The sequence below is a fragment of the Patagioenas fasciata genome, chromosome 1, assembly GCF_037038585.1.
Source record: "Patagioenas fasciata isolate bPatFas1 chromosome 1, bPatFas1.hap1, whole genome shotgun sequence".
Lineage (NCBI taxonomy): Eukaryota > Metazoa > Chordata > Aves > Columbiformes > Columbidae > Patagioenas > Patagioenas fasciata.
Genome location: NC_092520.1, coordinates 212961426 through 212982474, shown reverse-complemented (window position 1 = coordinate 212982474; position 21049 = coordinate 212961426). Strand labels below are relative to the sequence as shown.

Here is a 21049-nt window from a genome sequence, read left to right as displayed (position 1 = left end):
TCCAGTGAACTAAGAAGAGATTGTGCAGGACAAGGAGACCTGCAAGGAAGAAAACCTTGTGGTTTTAATAGTAAAAGCCATTTTTCCATTGCAATTTATTTACCCTTTAGAGAATCTCCAGTGAGATATTAAAGAATCTTTTATGTGTATGGTTTATCACATTACAATGAAAAGCGAAGCTGTGTTTTATTCTTTCATCTCCAGGCTGCAGTGATGTGTTACTAAAACTCTTAATCGCTTGTCAGATCAGGCAGGTTAAGTGTGTTCTGCTGCTTCTTGAAAGCTTTGTACCAAGTTGTTTTTTAGTTAAACAGGAGCTAAGAAGACTTATTTTCTTCTCCCTCAGGGGAACACTGTGCTCTTGCAGCTACTGCCACCATTTATTGTGTTCTCAGATGAGTTTGTGTGTGTGCTGAACGGATTTTTTTGGGTTTGTCTTCGAATCATCTCATGTTGAGGTATAGCATGCAAGTTTTGGGTAACACCGGAGTAAAAACTACAATTCTTGGGTATTACTACCTGGTTTTTGAAATTTAAATTTAAGAAATAGGAGGACATGGAATTATAGAGTAGTTTGGGTTGGAGGGACCTTTGAAACTCCCCCAGTGCCACCCCTGCCATGAGCAGGGACATCTTCAGCAGCTCAGGTTGCTCAGAGCCCCCTCCAGCCTGGCCTGGGATGTCTCCAGGGATGGTTCATCCACCACCTCTCTGGCCAGCCTGGGCCAGGCTCTCACCACCCTCAGGGCCAACAACTCCTTCCTCATGTCTGGCCTGAATCTCCCCTCCTTTAGTTTAAAACCATCACCCCTTGTCCTATCACAACAGGCCCTGCTCAAAAGTCTGTCCCCATCTTTCTTATGGGCCCCTTTTAAGCACTGAAAGGCTGCTCTAAGGTCTCCCCGGAGCTTCTGTTCTCCAGCTGAACACCCCAGCTCTCTCAGCCTGTCCTCCCAGCAGAGCTGTTCCAGCCTCGGATCATTCCCATGGCTCCTCTGGCCCCTCTCCAGCAGGTCTGAGTCTGTTCTTGGAGAAGCAGCGCTGCACATCCCATCACTTTATCACCAAGTTTTGACTGAGGACCAATCTGCTGTGTCTGGCAGTCCATCTATTTAAGGGATTGCTGAGCACAGTGGCTTCTTTTCATCTGTGTCATTTGCAGAAGAGATTTTTACTCCAAGTGAGCCTCAAATATTTCTCTATTAGCTGGAAGCATCTCTTTCTGCTTTGGATTTTTGCATCTGGCCTCTTGCCTGCTAGGACAGACTATTTTTCCCTGTACCTTTTATTGAGTTCCTGAATTAACCTTCTGGTATTTGAAGTGCTACTGGTTCTTGCGTTTTCTCATTCATGCTGGTTAATGTGCTACTTGGTGGTGACTTAAGGTGGTTAATTCCTAGAACAGGATTGAATCTGAATTCCTGAGTGGAACTGAATCCTTCTGTAGTATCTTCTTTTTCTTACTGCTTACAACTAATAACACTAAAAAGCTGTTGGTTGGGATGCTGTAAGTATTACAGCAGTTTAGAGCCCAGCTGTTTGTAAAGCTGTTGTTGTTAGCATATCTGATTACCTGTTATTAAAAATGTAGGTGTTGCTTTATTGTTGCAAGAATTTCAGGTGTTTCAACATTTGTCTTTTCTGTTATTTCTGAATAATGAAAATAGCTGTAAACACTGCAGTTTCATGTTGTTTACAATAAGTTTCCAGTTATTAGAAGCAGTAATAGATGGCTAAATATTGGGCTGGAGATAGTGTTCTCAATTTTGACCTGAAGTAGCTGCCTGTTGACAATTAAATATAAAGATGTGTTGAAGGGTTACGAAGCTTTTCAAATCACCACCATATCCTTGCATGGCGTGCAAATGCCCTTGGTGCTTGTGTGGTGTGTATATTTGAAATGTCTAATCTGACTTCCAGTGTCCTACCATTAATATTACATGATATAAGTCTTCTGTCACTTCATTACTAAAGCTTGACTTGGAGGTTATTCTCTAAGATCAACATGCTGCTCTATGGGATGTAGGAAACTAGAGACATTCTCAAGACATAAGTACTTACAGATTGTCCTGTGTTTCCCTTTCTAAGTCAGTGATTCTCATTTACAGGACCTTGTTAAAATGCTGTTTAATTTCTTTTCCTTGTATCCTCCTCGAGTCAGCAGTGATGGGACTGAAAGTGCTTGAAGTTGCATCTCAGCTGAATAAACAAATTCTTGAATTACTGTTTCTTCGTGGTGATACAAACCACCCATGTATCAGCCTGTTGTTGTAACTTGAATGAATGAACAGGTGATGAGATTTGAGCACACAACAGCTGGTTTATCCACTTGTTTATCAGTGCGAGCTTCCTTGTACCCAATTTGAGGTAAAGCAGTTGCTTTCTGACTTGGTGCACAGTTTTAATGCCCATCTCATGGATAAGTAAAATGACTTGATATGCTGCTGGTTATTCTTTATTCTGAAAAGGCAGCTTCTACTGGAAAAATTTCATTCCATTTAAAATTTAGTGCTAAGTTTTTGATGTTGCTTTAAGCATATGAAGTAGAATTTCGATGTTTGATTTACTTCTCCATGTAACTCCAACCTCTGCGAAATCTGGTTAACGGGCTAAGCACATTGAGTGATAACTTTGGATGAAACACTTTCTATAACCTTTACCTGTAAGTACATTTTTACTGCTGTTTGCTCACAGTGTACTTCTATTATGGGCTTTCATGTAATTTGTTTTTATGTTCCATGTTTCTCAGAGTAAAGTTCAAAATTATTAACCAGTTTTGCACTCACTAATCAGAGCAGTAGATTTGTCAAGGATAATTAATTTACTTACATGTTCTTGGAATATTTGTAAATGGATTGGTGACAGTGGTACTATTGCAGTATTTCCCAATATGATTAGTGATTACGTATCATTGACCAGTGTTATATGACATTATCTTCATCCTGGTGAACCAGGTTGTCATTAGTTCAGTTGCTCATGGGAAGGAAAATAATGTTGGTTTTAATTTTACAAAAGAGAGAGATAATTTGCTTTGGCATTGGGATTATGTAGCTGGTTTGGAAATGGTTTAAGCCAGAGTGTCCAACACATTTTCAGTGGGGGCCACAGCAGCCTTGCGGTTGCAGTCAAAGGGCTGAATGTCATTTTAGGACTGTTTAAATTTAACTGCTTCTACATGTAAGTGGTAGTGAAGGGCTTGAATGTCAAAAGGCTGCTGAAATATCATGGTCACAAAGTTGTATGCTCCAGCAAATAGCAGTCTGTGGTTATCTTTCTTTATTTGCTTGCCCTCTTGCTGCTGGTGATTGTTCAGGCTGGTTTGCTACAGAAAGACGGGCAGTGATAAAATCTTTTCAAGTTGAAGTGAGTGCGCATGGAACTCGGAATTTAAATTTAGGTGGAAAACTGGGGTGAATAAAGTAGATATTCTGCAGATTTTTTTATAAAAAAAAAAGGTTTTGGGTGGTTTTGTGTCTACGGTTGTTTGCTTTGTGTGTATAGAAGGCACAGTATCAGAAAATACCGTGATTCTTCACCCTGTTACCTATTCATGTGGACTCATCCCATTCAGTCACTCGTTACAAGTCTTCATTGACCTTCTTTTGGTAGCAAGCACCGTACCCTGTATTTTGAACCACTGAGCCCCCTGCCCCACAAATGGTTGGCACAGAGACATTTGGCAATAAAATTCAGTACCCAGAGCTACTCTGAGCTTGTGCTCCCACCAACGGGTAGGAATGTGAAAATAACCACAACAGAGACCTTTCTGATAAGCACATTTGTGAATCTTCTTATTCCTGTCCAAGGCGACTGCAGTCTGGGCTGTAATTGGGGGAAAATGGACTTTTCAGTGCTACTGATAATGTGCAATCACAGCTGGAGAATTGTCTTTTAAGATGATGATGGTAGATGAACAACATCAAAATTTGCTGTTTGTGTAACCATGAGAGTCTTATTTGGGAGTGTTGGTCTGTGCAATAGCAGTTAGTAGTTCTTTCCAATAAGTGGTGACTTTAAAATGTAAATCTAAAGGGGGAGATTTAGTTTATAAACCTTCCTACTTGGCTCTTATGTGTAGAAATACGTGATTATTGCACTGTGTTCTATAGCGATAAATTTTCATTGAAATACATGTGGTGGAAGAATTTAGAGATAATTGTGTCCAAGGAAATAGAAGTGATACCAGTAAATGTGAAGGGACTTGAACACAAGCCCTATGGGGAGAGGCTGAGGGAGCTGGGCTTGTTCAGTCTGGAGCAGAGGAGGCTTAGAGGTGAGCTCAGCACTCTCTAGAACGACCTGAAGGGCAGTTCTAGCCAGGGGGGATTGGGCTCTTCTCCCAGGCAGTCAGCAATAGGACAAGGGGGCATGGGCTTCGACTCCGCCAGGGGAAACTGAGGCTGGAGATGAGAAAGCAATTCTGTGCAGAGAGAGTGGTCAGCATTGGAATGGCTGCCCAGGGAGGTGCTGGACTCACCGGCCATGGAGGTTTTGAAACAGAGATTGGCCATGGCACTTAGTGCCATGATCTGGTCAATGGACTGGAGTTGGACCAAGGGTTGGACTGGATGATCTCTGAGGTCTTTTCCAACCCCGTCCATTCTATGATTCTATGAAATTTCCCCATGTTGTTGAATAAAAGAGCTTTACAGTAAACGTATGAACCAGAAAAATCAGAAACCGGACAATTCAAGTTGCCTTCAAAAAGCGGTGTGTGCTTCATCCTCTTGAAAACAGAAGCATCGTGTCCTTCCCATCATTGCTTACAATATTATTATATGTTTGAATTGTGGATTTCTGATGCTTTTATCTATTTTATCAAGTAAGAAAAGCCTTACAGTGTATCTACAGAAGGAATTACTAGCACAGAAAGCTGAAATAGCAACTGATTTTCCATTTAAGGGTGTTTTGCCAGTGATATTTTCAAGGTTTGTGATACTTCCATTTCATTATTACCTCTTTATTTTTTAAATGAACAGGACAGCAAAGGGACTCATGGCTAAATAGCTGCTGAATTAAGTTATTTCATATATATATATATAGTTATATTATGGAGGTGCGTGAGAAGGATGAGTTATTAATATGGTTTGGTTGAAATGATTCACAACTTTTTAAGGGTGTTGAACAGTTTTAGAAGTTACAGGGAAACTTCCCATAGTCCGGTAGCTGGCACAACAGGAATTCCCAGAGAAAAGAAGAATTATCTGTATTTTTGATATTTGTCTTTAACATAATCAACTTACTGGTGGTAAATGACTTATTTTAGCTACTGTCACATGTTTCAAGATAAACTGACATATTTCATAGTTCTTCTCTTGCAGGACTTCCCTGTATCTATCACCCATTATATCAAATATAAGTCCTGTAATACAGGGTGTTTGCTCTGTGGTAATTGTGCTTATTTTTATTAATTAATTTTAAGTTTCTGGTAGAAAATTCTTGACAGTTTTTTGAGGATTTGCTTCTCTGCATTGAATACCTGTAATTTTTGAGTAATGGCAAAGTCTGGTTGAAGAATTTAAGGAGTAACCTCTTATTATTGTGAAATGCAGCTGTTAAGCCCAGGCAGAACCCAATTCCATAAATCACAGGGAAGAACCTTGTAATCCCCATCACCCCTGTTTTCTCCAGCACCTCTCATAAGCTTCTTGCTGGGATTTACTGCTAAAGTTACCACTATAATGGGATACTGAAAAGGGGATTTTCTGAATATAATTTGAACTTGCTTCGTTATTTCTGGATCACGTATCGCCTTATTTTTAATTTGAATTAGTATTAATTGATTGATATCCACATTTACATTGTAAAATAGATAATGTAATGTATGCAAGAGCGCCTTTGGAAAATAAAATATTGAATATTTCTAAATTATGCCCACTTAATTGCATTGTTTTCGTATTTGATTATCCTGTGAGCTTAAGTATTGCTTCACATTACCAATATTTAGCAGTTAATACAGATTTCTGTCCTTGGAGGCTCACTTTATATTTGGACTGAATCTGTGGTTGTATAAGTGCCCGTATTCTGAATTTAAATGGAAGAGTTGCTGTATATCTTGATGATTAAATTTGTATGAGTGTGCAAATAGACTTTACTATTCTTCAAAAATAATAATGAAAATAAAAAGCAGTTTAAATGCTCCCCATGCCCTGATCCTTGGGTCATGATAATTAAATGTGGGCAGTGTGTAATTAGGTCCTTCATGGCAGCGACTGTTCCGGCACACACAGACACTTGTTTCTGATCATTGACTTGTACAAATCTCAGTCAACTTCCCAATACTGTCAAAAGGTTTTGTTTGTTATTGAGAGAAACAGGTAATTTGGTCTTTAGAACATATAACTTATTTCTGGAGTTTATTTCGCGTTAACGGAATGAAGGGATGGCTCATTGTTTTTCGCATGGAGCATAAGGCTAATTTGGGCTATTTATAGGGTAAAAGATGGGAAACAGTGTTTGAAAACCATGCTGGAAATACTGATACACTAAGTGTTCCACCCCTTGTGTGCTGCCACCAGCAAATCCAACCTCTTTCCAAAATAATTCAAGAAGGAAGAGTATATTTCATTGTGTCATTGGCTTGTCACCTCATTGAAGCCCACTGAATACATTTGCTGTGCCTTCAATTGCCATTGAAATACTAGTTTGACTTCAGAACTATTTGCTGCAGCATGCACTAAATGTTTATGTGGCTTTCTTAAAAACTGATGTATGTAGGAGTCCTGGATAGTGCTACTGATACCCAAAGCAAGCTGAAATTTGGAATTATCTCTTTGAATTTTGAATTTTCTGTTAGCTGATTGACAGCTTTTTGGGAGCTGAAGCTTCTCCATGAAGACACATCACGGGTGGGTGTACGTGGGCTGTCTGCTATTGATTGATGGCAACCTGGACCTCAAGTCACCTATTTCAGGAGTGAGACCCTGTCATTTATATAGTTGGCCATTCATTTGAAATTAAGAGCGATGGATTTGATATTTTAGGTGTGTTTTTTCTCTGCTGTTCAACTTAACTGGCTACTGTTGATATTGATGTCTTTTGTGTGGTATATAGAATTCGGATATCAACTAAACCAGGGTGTTTATTAAGCATCAATAGAGGGTATTTACATATTTGCATATTTTGCATCTTAAATTGGAATGTGTGTGGGAAAAGTGTGTTAATTGTGGAAGACCCATGTTGTGTTTCTAAGCCCACAGCCTGTGAAGGTACCAGGTTCCCATCCCGTGTCTTCTGATTCAATATTTGAGGCTGTTAGAGCTCAGCCATGAGTTTTCCTTGTGACATTTTCAACCTGACCGTCTCCAAAGCTGTGGTTGCTTTGCCATATGGTGGGTTTGAACTTGTTGTCCCAAACAAGCCGGTTCATGTGCTTGGGGACACCAGAACTGCCTTGTTGGATCAGATAGATGGTTTAGATGCCCCGGTGCTCTGTCCATACCAGGTGCAACAGCTGTAACTGCAAGACAATATTTCAAAAGTGATTATGAAGTAGTTCGTCCAGCAAAAATGAAGTGGCCTTGTGTCTGGCAATGGCTGGTGTGGCGCTCTTAAATGCGACTTTGTCAGTAATGTAGCGTATTCGTCTTTTCCCTCCTTGATTTTTACATTTGATTTCAGCAACATACTGTCCACTCTAAGTTTGAAATATTATGGAAAATATGACAATTTTTTTAAAATATTGCTCTGTGAGCTTTGTGAGCCTTTCTAATAATGTGATATAGAAGAATGGGTAGAAACCCAGAGCTAGGTATTTTACGTTACGATATTCTATACCTTGTGTCTTCTCTGCGTTGAACCATTTTGGGTTTTCTTTCCATTGTTTTCTAGTGTGTTCCTAAAGGATAAGAGTTGTGTGGTGGGGTCGTACATTCACCAGTTACTTTCTGACAATTTATGGTTTTATTTATTAACTTCTACTAAATCTAATTGGCTGGCGGGGGCTCAAAGGTTCAAGGCTCTGACACTTTTCTAGGTTGGGATAAATCAAGGGCTGGGTAGAAAATGGTCAATAGGATAAATGCCCTTATGGAGGGAAGGTTTTCAACCTTTCAGGACAAGAGGCATCAGCTTGATTTTAATATGAAGGGGAAGAGGAACGTGCAGTGTGGATTTGGGATAAAGCAGTCAGTGATTCTGATGGAGAGAAAAGACAAAACCACCCCCAAAATAACAACAACCTCCCAGAAAACCAGAACAACCCAAACAAGACAAAACCAAAGAGAAATGAACCAAACCACAAACCCTAAATGAACAGAAACCCAAAAATGCACAAAACAATACCTGTCAAAGACAGAGTTAATGTTTCCATGTTGGATTAAGAGGAGGATGATGTTCACATGAGCTACTGGACCAAAGTAGTTTGAAGAACTTTTCCAAGTGATTCTTTTGCTAAGCACAAAAATTTAGTGTGGAACTAAACTACATCTGAGCAATTTTTACCCTTGGTTTTAACCTTTATGTGCAAAGAAAGATAAAACACTGTACCTGAGGAACTGTGGAAGTGCATCATCTTCCATCTGTCATTTTCCCGCCTTTTCTTTATATAGTCTATATATGTTGGACCTTCTGTTCCCCTCCTACTGTCCCCACTCATGCCCAACTGGCCATTAAACAGATTTTTTTCGAGCAGTACTCAGGATTTTGGTTTTGTGTTGTTTTTAAAGCAAACATAATCGCATCTAAGATAATCTCATTATGCTTTTTAATGTGTGACTATTTGTTTTTCCAGACTTGTGTATTATTGTGCTGCTCAGCTTGTTTGGCCCTATTTTCTCCCTTTTAAAGATTAATAGTCTTGAAGTCTTGACTTAAATGATTTGAGACTGTTGGCGTGCGGAGTTTCAAGTCTGTTTGCCTTTCCTATTGCTAGTGCTGTATCCTGTGGTTTATTGTAGCCCCTTTCTAATCCCTGGCAGTAATTAACCACTCATTTTATAATGATGCTTTCCTAACAGCTTCTGCTGAGTGCCCATGTAAAAGATGAACCAAACTGCATATATAGATCATTATTTGCTGTTGTCGATGCATTCAGACACTCATTTGGTGATTGTACCTTCTGATTTTCTATCTTACCCTGTGTTCATCCTCTGTCTTGCACCCAAGCCATATAATTAATTTAAATTACACGTGTTATCCTTCCTTATGAGTTACCAGGTCTATTGGGTGTTGAAACCTGTTGCCCAGAGGGCCTGTGCTGTTCTATCCTTGGGTGTATTCTTGCTAAAAGCACATTTGTATAGCTTAAGGAAAATGGTTAAATAGCCTGGAGAACGTGTGTGTGATTCTGTTCCGGCCTTTAAAAAGTTGCTTTCTGAAGGATGTCTTGTTCACTGGATGCTTTAATGAACAAAGCTGAATGGAATGGAAAAGTACAAGTAGTTTTTGCATTGTTTTCTCTAAATTGATTCTGACTGTTACTTAGCTAAGCATTTTCTAAAAGATGCTTGATTGTATCAAACCTAAGTGTCTCTTCATTAATAACTTAATGCACCTGCCCTTTTAAGAGGATTTATTTAAGGTGCCTGATAACAAATGCTGTTTCCATTAATGACTGTTTTTGAACATCCAAGACTAATGGGCAGCCTCCCAGCTCTGCATGTGAGAGGGTACTTGATTCCTTTGTATTTTATTCCCGATTTATTGGGCTAACTTCTTGGAGGCTGCAGGTGTCTGCTTTACCTAATATGTGGTGTTTGGGGCTTTGAGTGATGTTTTCTTGCTGTGATCTTAATATCGTGCTGAATGCTGTGCGTTTTCTTTCTATGAGGCAACTGATTTTGAGTGAGAGGAGGAAGATATGAATTTAAATTGTGGCTAACGAGGGTAGAGGTGTTGGAGAAAAATATGAGAGCAGCAGAGTTGTACCAACATCTACTAGACCTAGGAGATGAAATTGCTGATTTTTTTTCTTTAAGAATTCACAGAATCCCGGGGTTGGAAGGGCCCTGGAAAGCTCATCCAGTGCAATCCCCCCATGGAGCAGGAACACCCAGCTGAGGTTCCACAGGAAGGGGTCCAGGCGGGTTTGAATGTCTGCAGAGAAGGAGACTCCACAACCTCCCTGGGCAGCCTGGGCCAGGCTCTGACACCCTCACCCCCAACAAGTTGCTTCTCCTCTTTCAGTGGAACCTCCTGTGTTCCAGTTTGAACCCATTACCCCTTGTCCTGCCATTGGTTGTCACTGAGAAGAGCCTGGCTTCATCCTCCTGACACTCACCCTTTCTATATCTGTAGACATGAATGAGTCCGCCCTCAATCTCCTCTTCTCCAGCTCCAGAGCCCCAGCTCCCTCAGCCTTTCCTCACACGGGAGATGCTCCACTCCCTTCAGCATCTTGGTGGCTGCGCTGGACTCTCTCCAGCAGTTCCCTGTCCTTCTGGAACTGAGGGGCCACAACTGGACACAATATTCCAGGTGTGGTCTCCCCAGGGCAGAGCAGAGGGGCAGGAGAACCTCTCTGACCTACTGACCACCCCCTTCTAACCCACCCCAGGTACCATTGGCTTCCTGGCCACAAGGGCCCAGTGCTGGCTCATGGTCACCCTGCTGTGCCCAGGACCTCCAGGTCCCTTTCCCCTACACTGCTCTCTAATAGGTCATTCCCCAACTTATGCTGGAACCTGGGGAATTGTTGTTACTTTGTGAAGCTCTTGGCCTTGTTCCAGTGCTGCTGGTGGGTGGCCTTTGAATTTCCAAGATGAAGTGCGTATTATATACCTGAAATCTCGGTAACTGTTGGTAAGTGCATAAGCTCTTCAGTACCTTGAGCTTTTCTGTCCTCACCAGCTGTCCCCACAAGTATTCAAATCCTTTTGGAGTTTGGAAAACATAAATTGCCTGTGTTCTTATTAATGTAGTTTTGAAGTGTTAGTAGAGAAATCAATACTAAGGGTTAAACAAATGGCTTTGCATGTTTTCTTTGTGTAATTATTTTTTTAATAGCGATCAGGTTAGTCTTTACATGGAGTACAGAAAGCTGTATTGTATCTATACAAGTGGCTCCCAAAACTGTTTTCATGCATCTTGTGGCCTTTTAATAAGGTGGCAGATTAAGCCTCCTTGAGGTTTTCAAAAGGCTGCTGGATGGGCAGGAATATCAGTGTCTTCTTGTCTGGAAAAGGCTGAATGGAGGAGTATTGGAACCCCACAATAAGACGGATGCTTTTGTGTTTCCCTCACTGCATCCTTTTCAGAATAAAACCCTAGGCAAGATGCTTTAAAACCCTTTCCCTTCCGAAACCACCAGCAGTGATTTGATTGAGAGACTAAATGTGCTCTATTATTTTGGAAATGGCTCTTCAGGTTGTTGGGCCTGGCCACAGATGTTGGCCAATTAATGTGTTGGATGTACTTGATCTTTTTTCAGGTCTCATCTTTGGCTGTCTTATTCTTTTTTTTCGTGCTCTTCAAGCTTTGTTTTAAATGTGTAAGAAGCTCAATGTACCTCTGTATGTGGAGGGGAAGTCAGCTGAACCAGGTGGAGAATCATGGTATCATTTCAGTTGGAGAAGACCCTCAGGATCACAGAGTCCAACCATAACCCAACGCTGGCACTAAACCATGTCCCTAAGAACCTTGTCTAAATGTCTTTTAAACCTCTCCAGGGATGGTGACTCCAGCACTGCCCTGGGCAGCCTGTTCCAATGCCCCCACAGCCCTTTGGGGAAGAAATTGTTCCCCACATCCAACCTCAGCCTCCCCTTGCACAACTTGAGGCCGTTTCCTCTTGTGTTCTCCTGTATTGTAGTACAGGAAAGTGGTGTGAATAAGTGATTGATTTATCCATACTTGTAGAAGTATGTATAACATGATGCATAAATTACTATGTCTTTTGGACTTTTCCAGAAGAGTAGGTGGACAAATAGGAAAGGTCAGAGGCCATCAAAATGTCCATGGTCAGTCACTGCTTGGTCTCCCAAGATGCAGGGAAGAGCTCTGTGGGTTTTATCCAATGCTGGTATTTGGTGGTGGTGTCATGTGCAGTGGTTTGGTCTTTTAAATGCTGGGCAACCTGCTGCTCGCTGTGAGCGTGGTAATGAGCCCATGGGTGATACAACTGGGGGTTCTTGCCATTCTCCCCAGGAGAACACCCCTTATCAGACACCACTCAGCACCCACCCTTCACATGCCAATAGGACACAGAAAAGTTAGTTCTGGCTATAGCACTTTGGCTTTTTGAGAGTAGTTCCTATTACTGACCATCTACCTAAAATGTCTTGAGATGTGAACTCTGCATTAGCGCATTCAGGGTTGGGAAATGGAGCTGCAGTCATATTATGCTCCTGTAGGAGAAAAAGAAAGCACTGGGTTAAGTCTGACCTTCCTGAACGTACTTGCCTGAAAATATTCCGAATTTGCTCTAGGATGAGCTTATTATAAAGCTGACACCGATTTTAGAACTTAAAATACTAAGCTGGGAAGGTGGTAGGAATGGCTGCGGAATTTTTGGCAGCTGTTGTATACTTTTCGTCTCCTAATTATATTTATTTAATCAGTCTTGCACCCACCAGTTTGTGATATTTTGTAATATTTTAATAGACAACTGTGTGGTTTTCATGCCCTATAATCTAAGCAGAGATTGCCATTAAAGGTGTTTCTGCTTCTATTTAGAAACAGCTCCTTTTTTCTGATTTTCTTTATAATAGTAAATGACCTTTTCTCTTTATAAATGCTTCTCCCTTTAGAACAAACCCCTCCTCCTTGTAGAAATGCTATTTTTTACCAAAACATCATAAAATTCCCATTTGGGAGCTACCCAATTACATCTTACAATAATTCTAATGAATGATCTATAGCTGCACTTTTATTCCCTATTAGTATTTGGCTGATCGATGGGTAACCTAATTGATTGTTAAGGTCAAATGTCTTTATTGGCTGCTGCCTGAATCTTTTCTCATTATGACTTAAAAATAACGTTCTACGGTCTGCTGGAGTTCTTGTACTCATTTTTGCCCAGCAGAACAATAAATTTCGAGATGTAGATGCTGGTCAACAACACACTTATGCCACATTTTGTGTGTTCTTAGGTCCGGTATTAAAAGGGCAAAGAGAGGATCCTTGCATAGCCTTGGAGAAGCAAACAGTGGAGCGGTGTCAATAGTCACATAGTCTCATAGTTCTGCTTTTTCATCCTGGGTTTGTGGTAGTCGTTTGTTACAAGATTCATATTAATAGATGTGAAAATTCAGAAATTACTGTGATTTTAGGATGGGGTCTTATTTGCCATTCACAAGTGTCCCCCTACTTTTCCCCGACTTGGTTCTGTCATCCTAGTGTTTACTGCATCTGGTGGGATGGAGATAGATTCATTCTGCTGGCCTTAAGATGCTCATAACTCAATTAGTTGGCCAAGACTCCCATAAAGTTGATGAAGCTGCTTTGTTCATTCATTTAAGTCACTATTTTAAGTCTGCTTGAGGATGAGAAGAATTGTGCACTGGACACTATTAACTATAACGAGAACATGGGTTGTTGTTGGATAAATATTTGCAGATAAAGGCAACTCCTGGGGATGTGGCCACTGAGATACTTGACTATTTGTCACTGGCTTTTTTTAGTATCTCTATTTGTTTAAATTTGTTTGCATTTATCTCACAATCACTTTGTCTTATGTTGCCTGAAAATGTAGTTTTCTGGTTTTTTAGCTACTTAAGCAAGTGGTTTGGTTACCTGAGGGTAGACAAAGGAGGTTGTATCGCCTTCTGGAGTTTAACTTCTGCTGTGATAAGAATTTTGGAGTGAGATTATTGAATCACAGAATCAGCTGTGTTGGAAAAGCCCTCAGAGATCATCCAGTCCAACCCTTGGTCCAGCTCCAGTCCATTGACCAGATCATGGCACTAAGTACCGTGTCCAATCTCAGTTTACAAACCTCCAGGGCCGGTGAGTCCAGCACCTCCCTGGGCAGCCATTCCAATGCTGACCACTCTCTCTGCACAGAATTGCTTTCTAATCTCCAGCCTCAATTTCCCCTGGCAGAGTTGAAGCCCATGCCCCCTTGTCCTATTGCTGACTGCCTGGGAGAAGAGCCCAATCCCCCCTGGCTAGAACTGCCCTTCAGGTCGTTCTAGAGAGTGCTGAGCTCACCTCTAAGCCCTATGTGTCTCTCAGCTCTATGGTTGCACGGAGTGAAATTTGAGCCAGATACTTCTTATCTATAAGGGAGTTATCAGTATGTATGTACTGGAACAATGCAGTGTTATAGAGGTACAGCTCAGCTAGTGCAGGTATTTAGACCTGCCTGTTTGGAGTAAAGGTATAAATTAAGATTCATATTGAAATAATCTTGGATGTCACGATGTGATTTTAATATCTTTCTACACCTGAGCTTTATAGTTGTTTTCTCTTCCTTTAGGAAAACATGCACATTGACTGTTACAAATCAACATTTAATGCAAAGTCAACAGCTGTTCCACTGAAGTCATTATAACTTTTGGTTACCAAGCTCCTACATTTTCCCAAGTGGAAAATCTTACTCTGGATATTTTTTATTTGCATTTTAGTTTCTGCTATGTATGTGTCAAGTTGTATTTGGAGAGAGATTGGAGATGCTTTGTATGTTCCAAGTTGGGTTGGTCTCTTATTGTGTGTGGTGGGTTTTTTGGCTTGAAACAACCTTTTTTAGCATGGCTTCTTCTGGAAGTCTATTGAAACACATTTTATTGGCACAACTCCTATTAAAGGAGGTAACAGCCAACTCCTGAGCTCCCGGAGTCATGTTTTTCAGAAGAACAGGGTCACTTATAGATAGTTAATATTGATGGGGATCAGCGGAGGAGCTTGGGAATGGAGCGATGTCTGTGTTTCCAAACCTCCCCGAATGGATTTTGTTAATCTCGTAGATGTCTCTGGAGTTTGTAGGATTAGCGGCTCCCTCACTTTTCCACCTTTGTGAGGCAAAGTTTGTTCATAGACTTGAAGTTGCTTCTCTGATATTTTCAATCCTTAGACTTTCAACTGCTTCTTTTAACATAATCTAAATGAAGAAAATTTGGTGTCTATGTCTGCTCGTTTTAACAAAGTTTGAAGAATTTGAGGCAAAATCTTATGCTAACAATAGAAACTATAATTTCCTAACAATAAAAACAAGTAGTATGGATAATGTAGGGTGTTGTAAATGCTTTGTTGGGTCAAATGTGTTTGGAAATACCCCATTCATTTTACAGGGAGATGTTTCCCTTGGTTCCATATGAATAAACCCCATCATTTTATGGCTTCACTATTTAGGTCTCGGTCATGTTTCATTCCCCACCTCCCTAATTTTACTGTGGAAAGGCGTTTTTCTTAGGAAAAATGTATTTAGCATAGACTAATTGTACTAATTGAAAAGTTGGTCAATGAGCGATTTAAGAAAAACTTTTAGCATCGTATACTAAAATTTGAAAGGTGGTTAAACCAGAAGAAAGCATTCCAATTACTATATAGGAAAAAAGCAAGTAGAGCACTGTTTGATGCAGGTGTTTCTGTCATGAGGAGTATGGTGTGTTAACATTTGGCTTAATTTTCTTTTAATTGTAGTTGATGAAGAACTGAAGAAAAGAATAGCTGAAGAACTGGCGTTAGAACGGGCCAGGAGGGACTCTGAAGCTCAGAAGAGAAGGTTGGTTTGTCAATAGGAATATTCAAAGCAAACATGCATCTCATGCTTTTATTACTGTTATTTATCTACTCTCTATAAACAGGTAAATTCTGTGCCCCAAGACAAAATGGTAGGTAAGAATTTAAGGTGATATAGCAAGTTCTGTTATTAAACTCACGTTAAAAACAACCATTTAACTGCAGCCGGGGTTGCTCATAACCCCTCCGTTTGATCAAAAGGTGAATTTGAACAGCAGTAGAAATGGCAACTCTTAACATTCCCGTGAATTCTAGATATTCTATGAGCTGCTGCTACATTTTGAGCTGCTTTAATAGTACAGCATAGTGCTTTGAGGATACAAAGTACTGTTTTAAAACAATTTCCTAGTAGAAAACTGTTGATATGCTTTCTGTATATGGGAATATTATTTATACAGATGTTTCCAGAGATTGTAGTTACGGTGAAGGCCGGGGTAGAATCCTACAGAGTGACAGATTTGGGTTCAGCTCTTTTAAAACACTCTTCCATGTTTAATATTATGGGATTATTAGCAATTAAAAAATTCCTGTTGGAATGGAAAATCAAGTGGTAAACTTGGTGAATTTGTGTTAATTTGCGCTTCCTTTCAGTGATTACCTTAAATAGACAATAAGACACACTGAATAGAGATTTTAACCCACACCTTATCCTCCTTTCGGAGAATGGGAAGAAAGGCTCATTATGATGGATTTAAAAAAATTAGAATGTAATTAGTACTACTTAAACTGCATATGTATCAGTTGTTTCCTACACATCATGATATTATTATTTAATTGAGTTAGGCTGATGGAGTATAAAATTAGATAGGACTATATAAATGGCCCAGAAAACAAATCAGGCTGGTTTTTTTATATCAGCAGTAAAGGAAATCAATATGTTACAGTGAAATCTCTTCTTTTGAACTGTCTTGACAGAAAAACTTGCATTACATTGGAGCTTAACGTTGACTGAAGAGTTCAGCGAAATGTGATTACAATATAGAAGTGTTTGGGTTGTAAGCTCAGTGTTTTGTTATTTGCCGTTTTTCGGTAGCTTTCCTTAATTTCGTATTCCAAACTTCAGTTTCCATGGGTTGTGCGTTGGTCTGTGAAGGCAGGGAGCAGCTTGACTTGTCATATACCTGATTTGTTATTTTATAGGGAACAATGCTGGCAGCCTTCCCTTTATTTGGCTACAAATTGTTGGGAAAGATGTTCCATATTAAAAGGCTTGTGTAAAATCTCCATGTGGCAGTTAGGTTGAAGAATCTGTGGTTTTGAAATGTTTAACTATAGAAATAAATTAAGGCAGAAATATTAAAGAATAAAATGACAAATATCAAGATTTATTAGCAAAGTTGGTCTTGTTCTAGTTGTGATTTATATTTTTAGGCAAGATTTCTATTTGTGCTTTCTACACAGTATAAAAAATACATTAAGTGTCTTGTAGAAGCTCTTGTCATATTGGATGAAACAACTTGAAAAGATGTAGATGTTTCGTGAGCTGTTACTTCAGGTCTTCATGGGCCTAATGCTGGTTTGTGTTTTAAAAACATCCGAGCGCTGAGCAACTGTGGAACCGTTCTCCACGTAGTTTTCTTCTGAGAACAAGGTGAATGCTGCTCCGATGGCTTTAGAACCAGATTTGTCACTCAGGTTCAGCACACCTACCCTTCCTGTTTTATTAGAATCGTAGAATCATGTTGGTTATAACAGACCCTCAGGATCATTGAGTCCAACCATAACCCAAGTCTGGCACTAAACCATGTCCCAAAGAACCTTGTCTAAACTCCTTTTAAAGCCCTGCAGGGATGGTGACTCCAGCACTGCCCTGGGCAGCCTGTTCCCATGCCCCACAACTCTTTCCAGGAATAATTTTTTACTAATATCCATTATTTTTTGTAATATCCCGTGTAAACCTCCTTGGTACAACTTGAGGCCCTTTCCTCTTGTTCTATCGCTTCCTACTTGGGAAAGGAGGCCAACTAGTTGAGAAAACAATCTCTACAGTGCATGGGCATGAGAAAAATGTTTGTGCAATATTCTTTTTGATGTCGCTAAGAACCTTGTCTAAACTCCTTTTGAACCCCTCCAGGGATGGTGACTCCAGCACTGCCCTGGGCAGCCTGTTCCAATGCCCCACAGCCCTTTGGGGAACAAAATTGTTCCCCACATCCAACCTCAACCTCCCCTGGTGCAACTTGAGGCCATTTCCTCCGCTCTTGGTGCTTGTTCCTGGGGAGAAGAGAGCAGCACCCTCTGTGCTACTTCCCTTTCAGGTAGTTGTAGAGAGGGAGGAGGTCTCCCCTCAACCTCTTTTTCTCCAGGCTAAACAGCCCCAGGTCCCTCAGCCACTGCGAGTTGTCTCTGTTTGCCCACGCATGCAGCCATGTTGCACACAGGCCCTTGTGGCATCAGGGCATCCATTGCTGGAGCTGGCCAGGGCCAGAGCTTCAATATCCTGAACACATCGTGCAGGTTTGTTGGCATCCTGAGCTCTGGCCAAAGGAGGGCACAAGCTTAATTAGCTCGTGGGGTTGAGCTTGGTGTGTTGTAAGAGCTTCTGCCCTCGTAAGTGATGTACAGTGTACCCATGATCCCTGGTTTTGCCTGGTTTTGTAGCCTCTGGGCTCTTTGTCTGATGTGTTGATGACTGAGGAGAAAAAAGAACATCAGCAGAAGTTAGATGCTCTATACTTAGAGCTGAAAAAAAAATATATATGTATTTTCTACAAGCTCCTCTGCCCATCTGCTGGATGTTCCTGCCCTGGTGGAGCTGGTTGAGTTCTTCATCATTACTGGATTTCAGTTTTCAAGCAAGTATGGACTTCAGAGGTAGATTGACATTGGTCAGATCAAATAGTTTGTCTTCTGCACTATGTTCTAGGTAATTGTGGCAGAATACAAACCCCCTTCTCTACCTCTCCCTTAGTTTGTTATGGAAGGCATAGACACATCTCCCTCTCTCTCTGTTGCTTGAGTCTAACAGCTGCTTTTGTTTGACCCCAGAGCCCCCTGGCCAGGGCCTTTAAGAGAGAGAAGGGAGCACAGAGGCACCAAGGAGTTGCTGGGCACCCATGGCCATTGTAGGGGATGTTTGGAAGCTTGAGGGGCACCCCACAGCCAGTGTGGGGGTGCACAGAAGCTTCTGGAATGCCTGCAGTCGGATCTGATCAGGCTACAAAAAACGGGATTCTCATTGAGGCTTCACCCCTTGCGCGGTGCTCTTGGAGTTATGAGCTGAGCTGCTGCTGCAAGGAGCCACTTCCCCCTAACCTGGGAATGGAGACTCCGCTTGCCTTGCTGCCACGGGTGTGAGTAAAATTAACCCTCGCAGGATTGCGAGTGTATTTATTTTTCATGCACATTTGCACGTGTATTTATACTTCCCGTGCACATTGCACACCTGCTTTCCATGCTCAATATGAGCACGTATATAAATTACTTCCTCGCATAACCATGAATGTATTTTCCTCCCGTGCTTCCACGTAAGCATGTGTAATATTCTGTGTATTCTCCAATATTTGCATGTCTATTTCTCTTCGCAGGATTGTGAGTGTATAAATTTTCCCTTGCAGAATCGCAAGTGTATGCTTTCCATGCTCAACAGGAGTACATGTATTTCTTAAAAATAATCCCACACCGTGTTCAGGCAAGTGTGGACTCCTCCCAGGCTCAGGGACGGCTCCGGCGTTGTTTTGGTGAAGCCATGTGCATGCACTCTGTGGACCACCTGTTGTATTAGTTGCTGCCCCTTAATTTTCTTCAACTGGTATCCGAACCTGTATTCATGTCACTTTGGAGTGCTAAAACCCTATTAATAAAAGTTGTTTTGGACCCTGTTGTCCCTTAAACTAACCTTGGGGTGGCTCCGTGACAGTAATATAACATGTGAACTTTACTATCCGTTTTAGTTGTTTATAATAAACACACAAACACATGGATGTAATATTGGAAAACAGGATAAAACCTGGGTTACCAGCTATACCGACATTGAAACTTAGAACAGAAGGAAACAATTGCACAACAAAAATAAGTGTAATGTGGGTTTCGTGGAGGGATGTAATGAAGAAATGCGCTGGGGCTGTCCCAGGCCTGTTGGACTGAAGTGTGATGGTGTCTGAACAGCAACATGCAGAACCATGACTTTGGTTCTCTCAGCACCAATATCAGACCTTTGGATAGGGAAATAACCAGAATGAGGCCTGACTACCTGAAGAATTTAACTTTTATCTAGGAAATGCTATCGGTGGTATAGTAATAATATAGTAATAATGCTGTTATTGTTGAAGGACTTCTTTATGTTCTCAGACCTGCTGAAGGAGCAGGCTTTTTTGCCCCTTGTGACACATGTGCCAAAGCTACTGTTGCGCAGCTCAGTAAGAGGAGACTAGAACACTGAGACAATAGGCTCAAGAAGGTGAGTTTGACAGTAGTGACAGGTAGTAAATGATGATTGTTGACCTAGTTTCTCTTTTCACCAAGTTGTCATAGATGTTTATGAAACCAGGTACTTGCTGTGACATGGAATAATGCAACATAGCAAACTTCTGAATCCTTTAGCTGGTTTGTTTCCCACCTGAAGCAGAGTCTTCCAAATGGAGATCATTCTGTTACCTTGTCACAGCTGTTGAAGTCTTATTTTAATGGTTTTGTTGGTGATGAGTCTGAAATAGCTGTTCCTATAGAAATACTTGGAAGCACATCATAGAATCAGAGTTGTTTTGGTTGGAGAAGACCTTTAAGATTGAGTCCAGCCATTGACCAACCACTGTCAAGTCCACCTCTAAATGATGTTCCTAAGAACTGCCTGCAGTGTCTCCTAACTCTCATACTATTGCTACAAGCCAGCATTTTCTTTTCCAGTCTCATTCTTTGTCCAGCTTTCTGGACCTTCTAGTGATACCACTTTTTCCCTTCCCTGTTTTGGCTTCTGCTGATTTTTCTGGTATGGTCACCGAAGAGCCAATGAAGAAAACAAAGGCATGGATCTGTTAGAGCAGATCCAGAGGAGCCCCTGAAAATGGTCAGAGAGCTGGAACATCTGTGAAGAAAGGCTGAGAGAGTTGAGCTGTTCAGCCTGGAGAAGAGAAGGCTCTGGGGAGACCTTTTTGGGGTCTTTAATATATAAAGGGGGCTTTTAAGTAAGACAAGCCTGTAGCAACAGAAGGAAGGACAACAGTTTTAAACAGAGAGGTCAGGCTTAGATTGGGCCTGAGTAAGAGGTGTTTTACAAGGAGGGTGGGGAGAGCCTGGCCCAGGTTGGCCAGAGAGGTGGTGGATGAACCATCCCTGGAGACATCCCAGGCCAGGCTGGACGGGGCTCTGAGCAACCTGAGCTGCTGAAGATGTTCCTGCTCATGGCAGGGGTGGCACTGGATGAGCTTTGAAGGTCCTTTCCAACCCAAACCATTCGAAGACTCTACAAACCCAACCTCAACCACTTTAACTC

At 41.1% G+C, this 21049-nt stretch overlaps 1 protein-coding gene across 1 annotated transcript in view; it reads left to right on the top strand.

The window, feature by feature from the left end:
• Positions 1–21049, top strand: part of CHCHD3 (coiled-coil-helix-coiled-coil-helix domain containing 3) — a 174004-nt gene that overhangs the window by 30481 nt on the left and 122474 nt on the right. The window contains exon 5 of the mRNA XM_065829760.2: positions 15520–15601. Coding sequence (XP_065685832.2) covers positions 15520–15601 — 82 coding nt within the window. The remainder of the gene's footprint in view (positions 1–15519; positions 15602–21049) is intronic.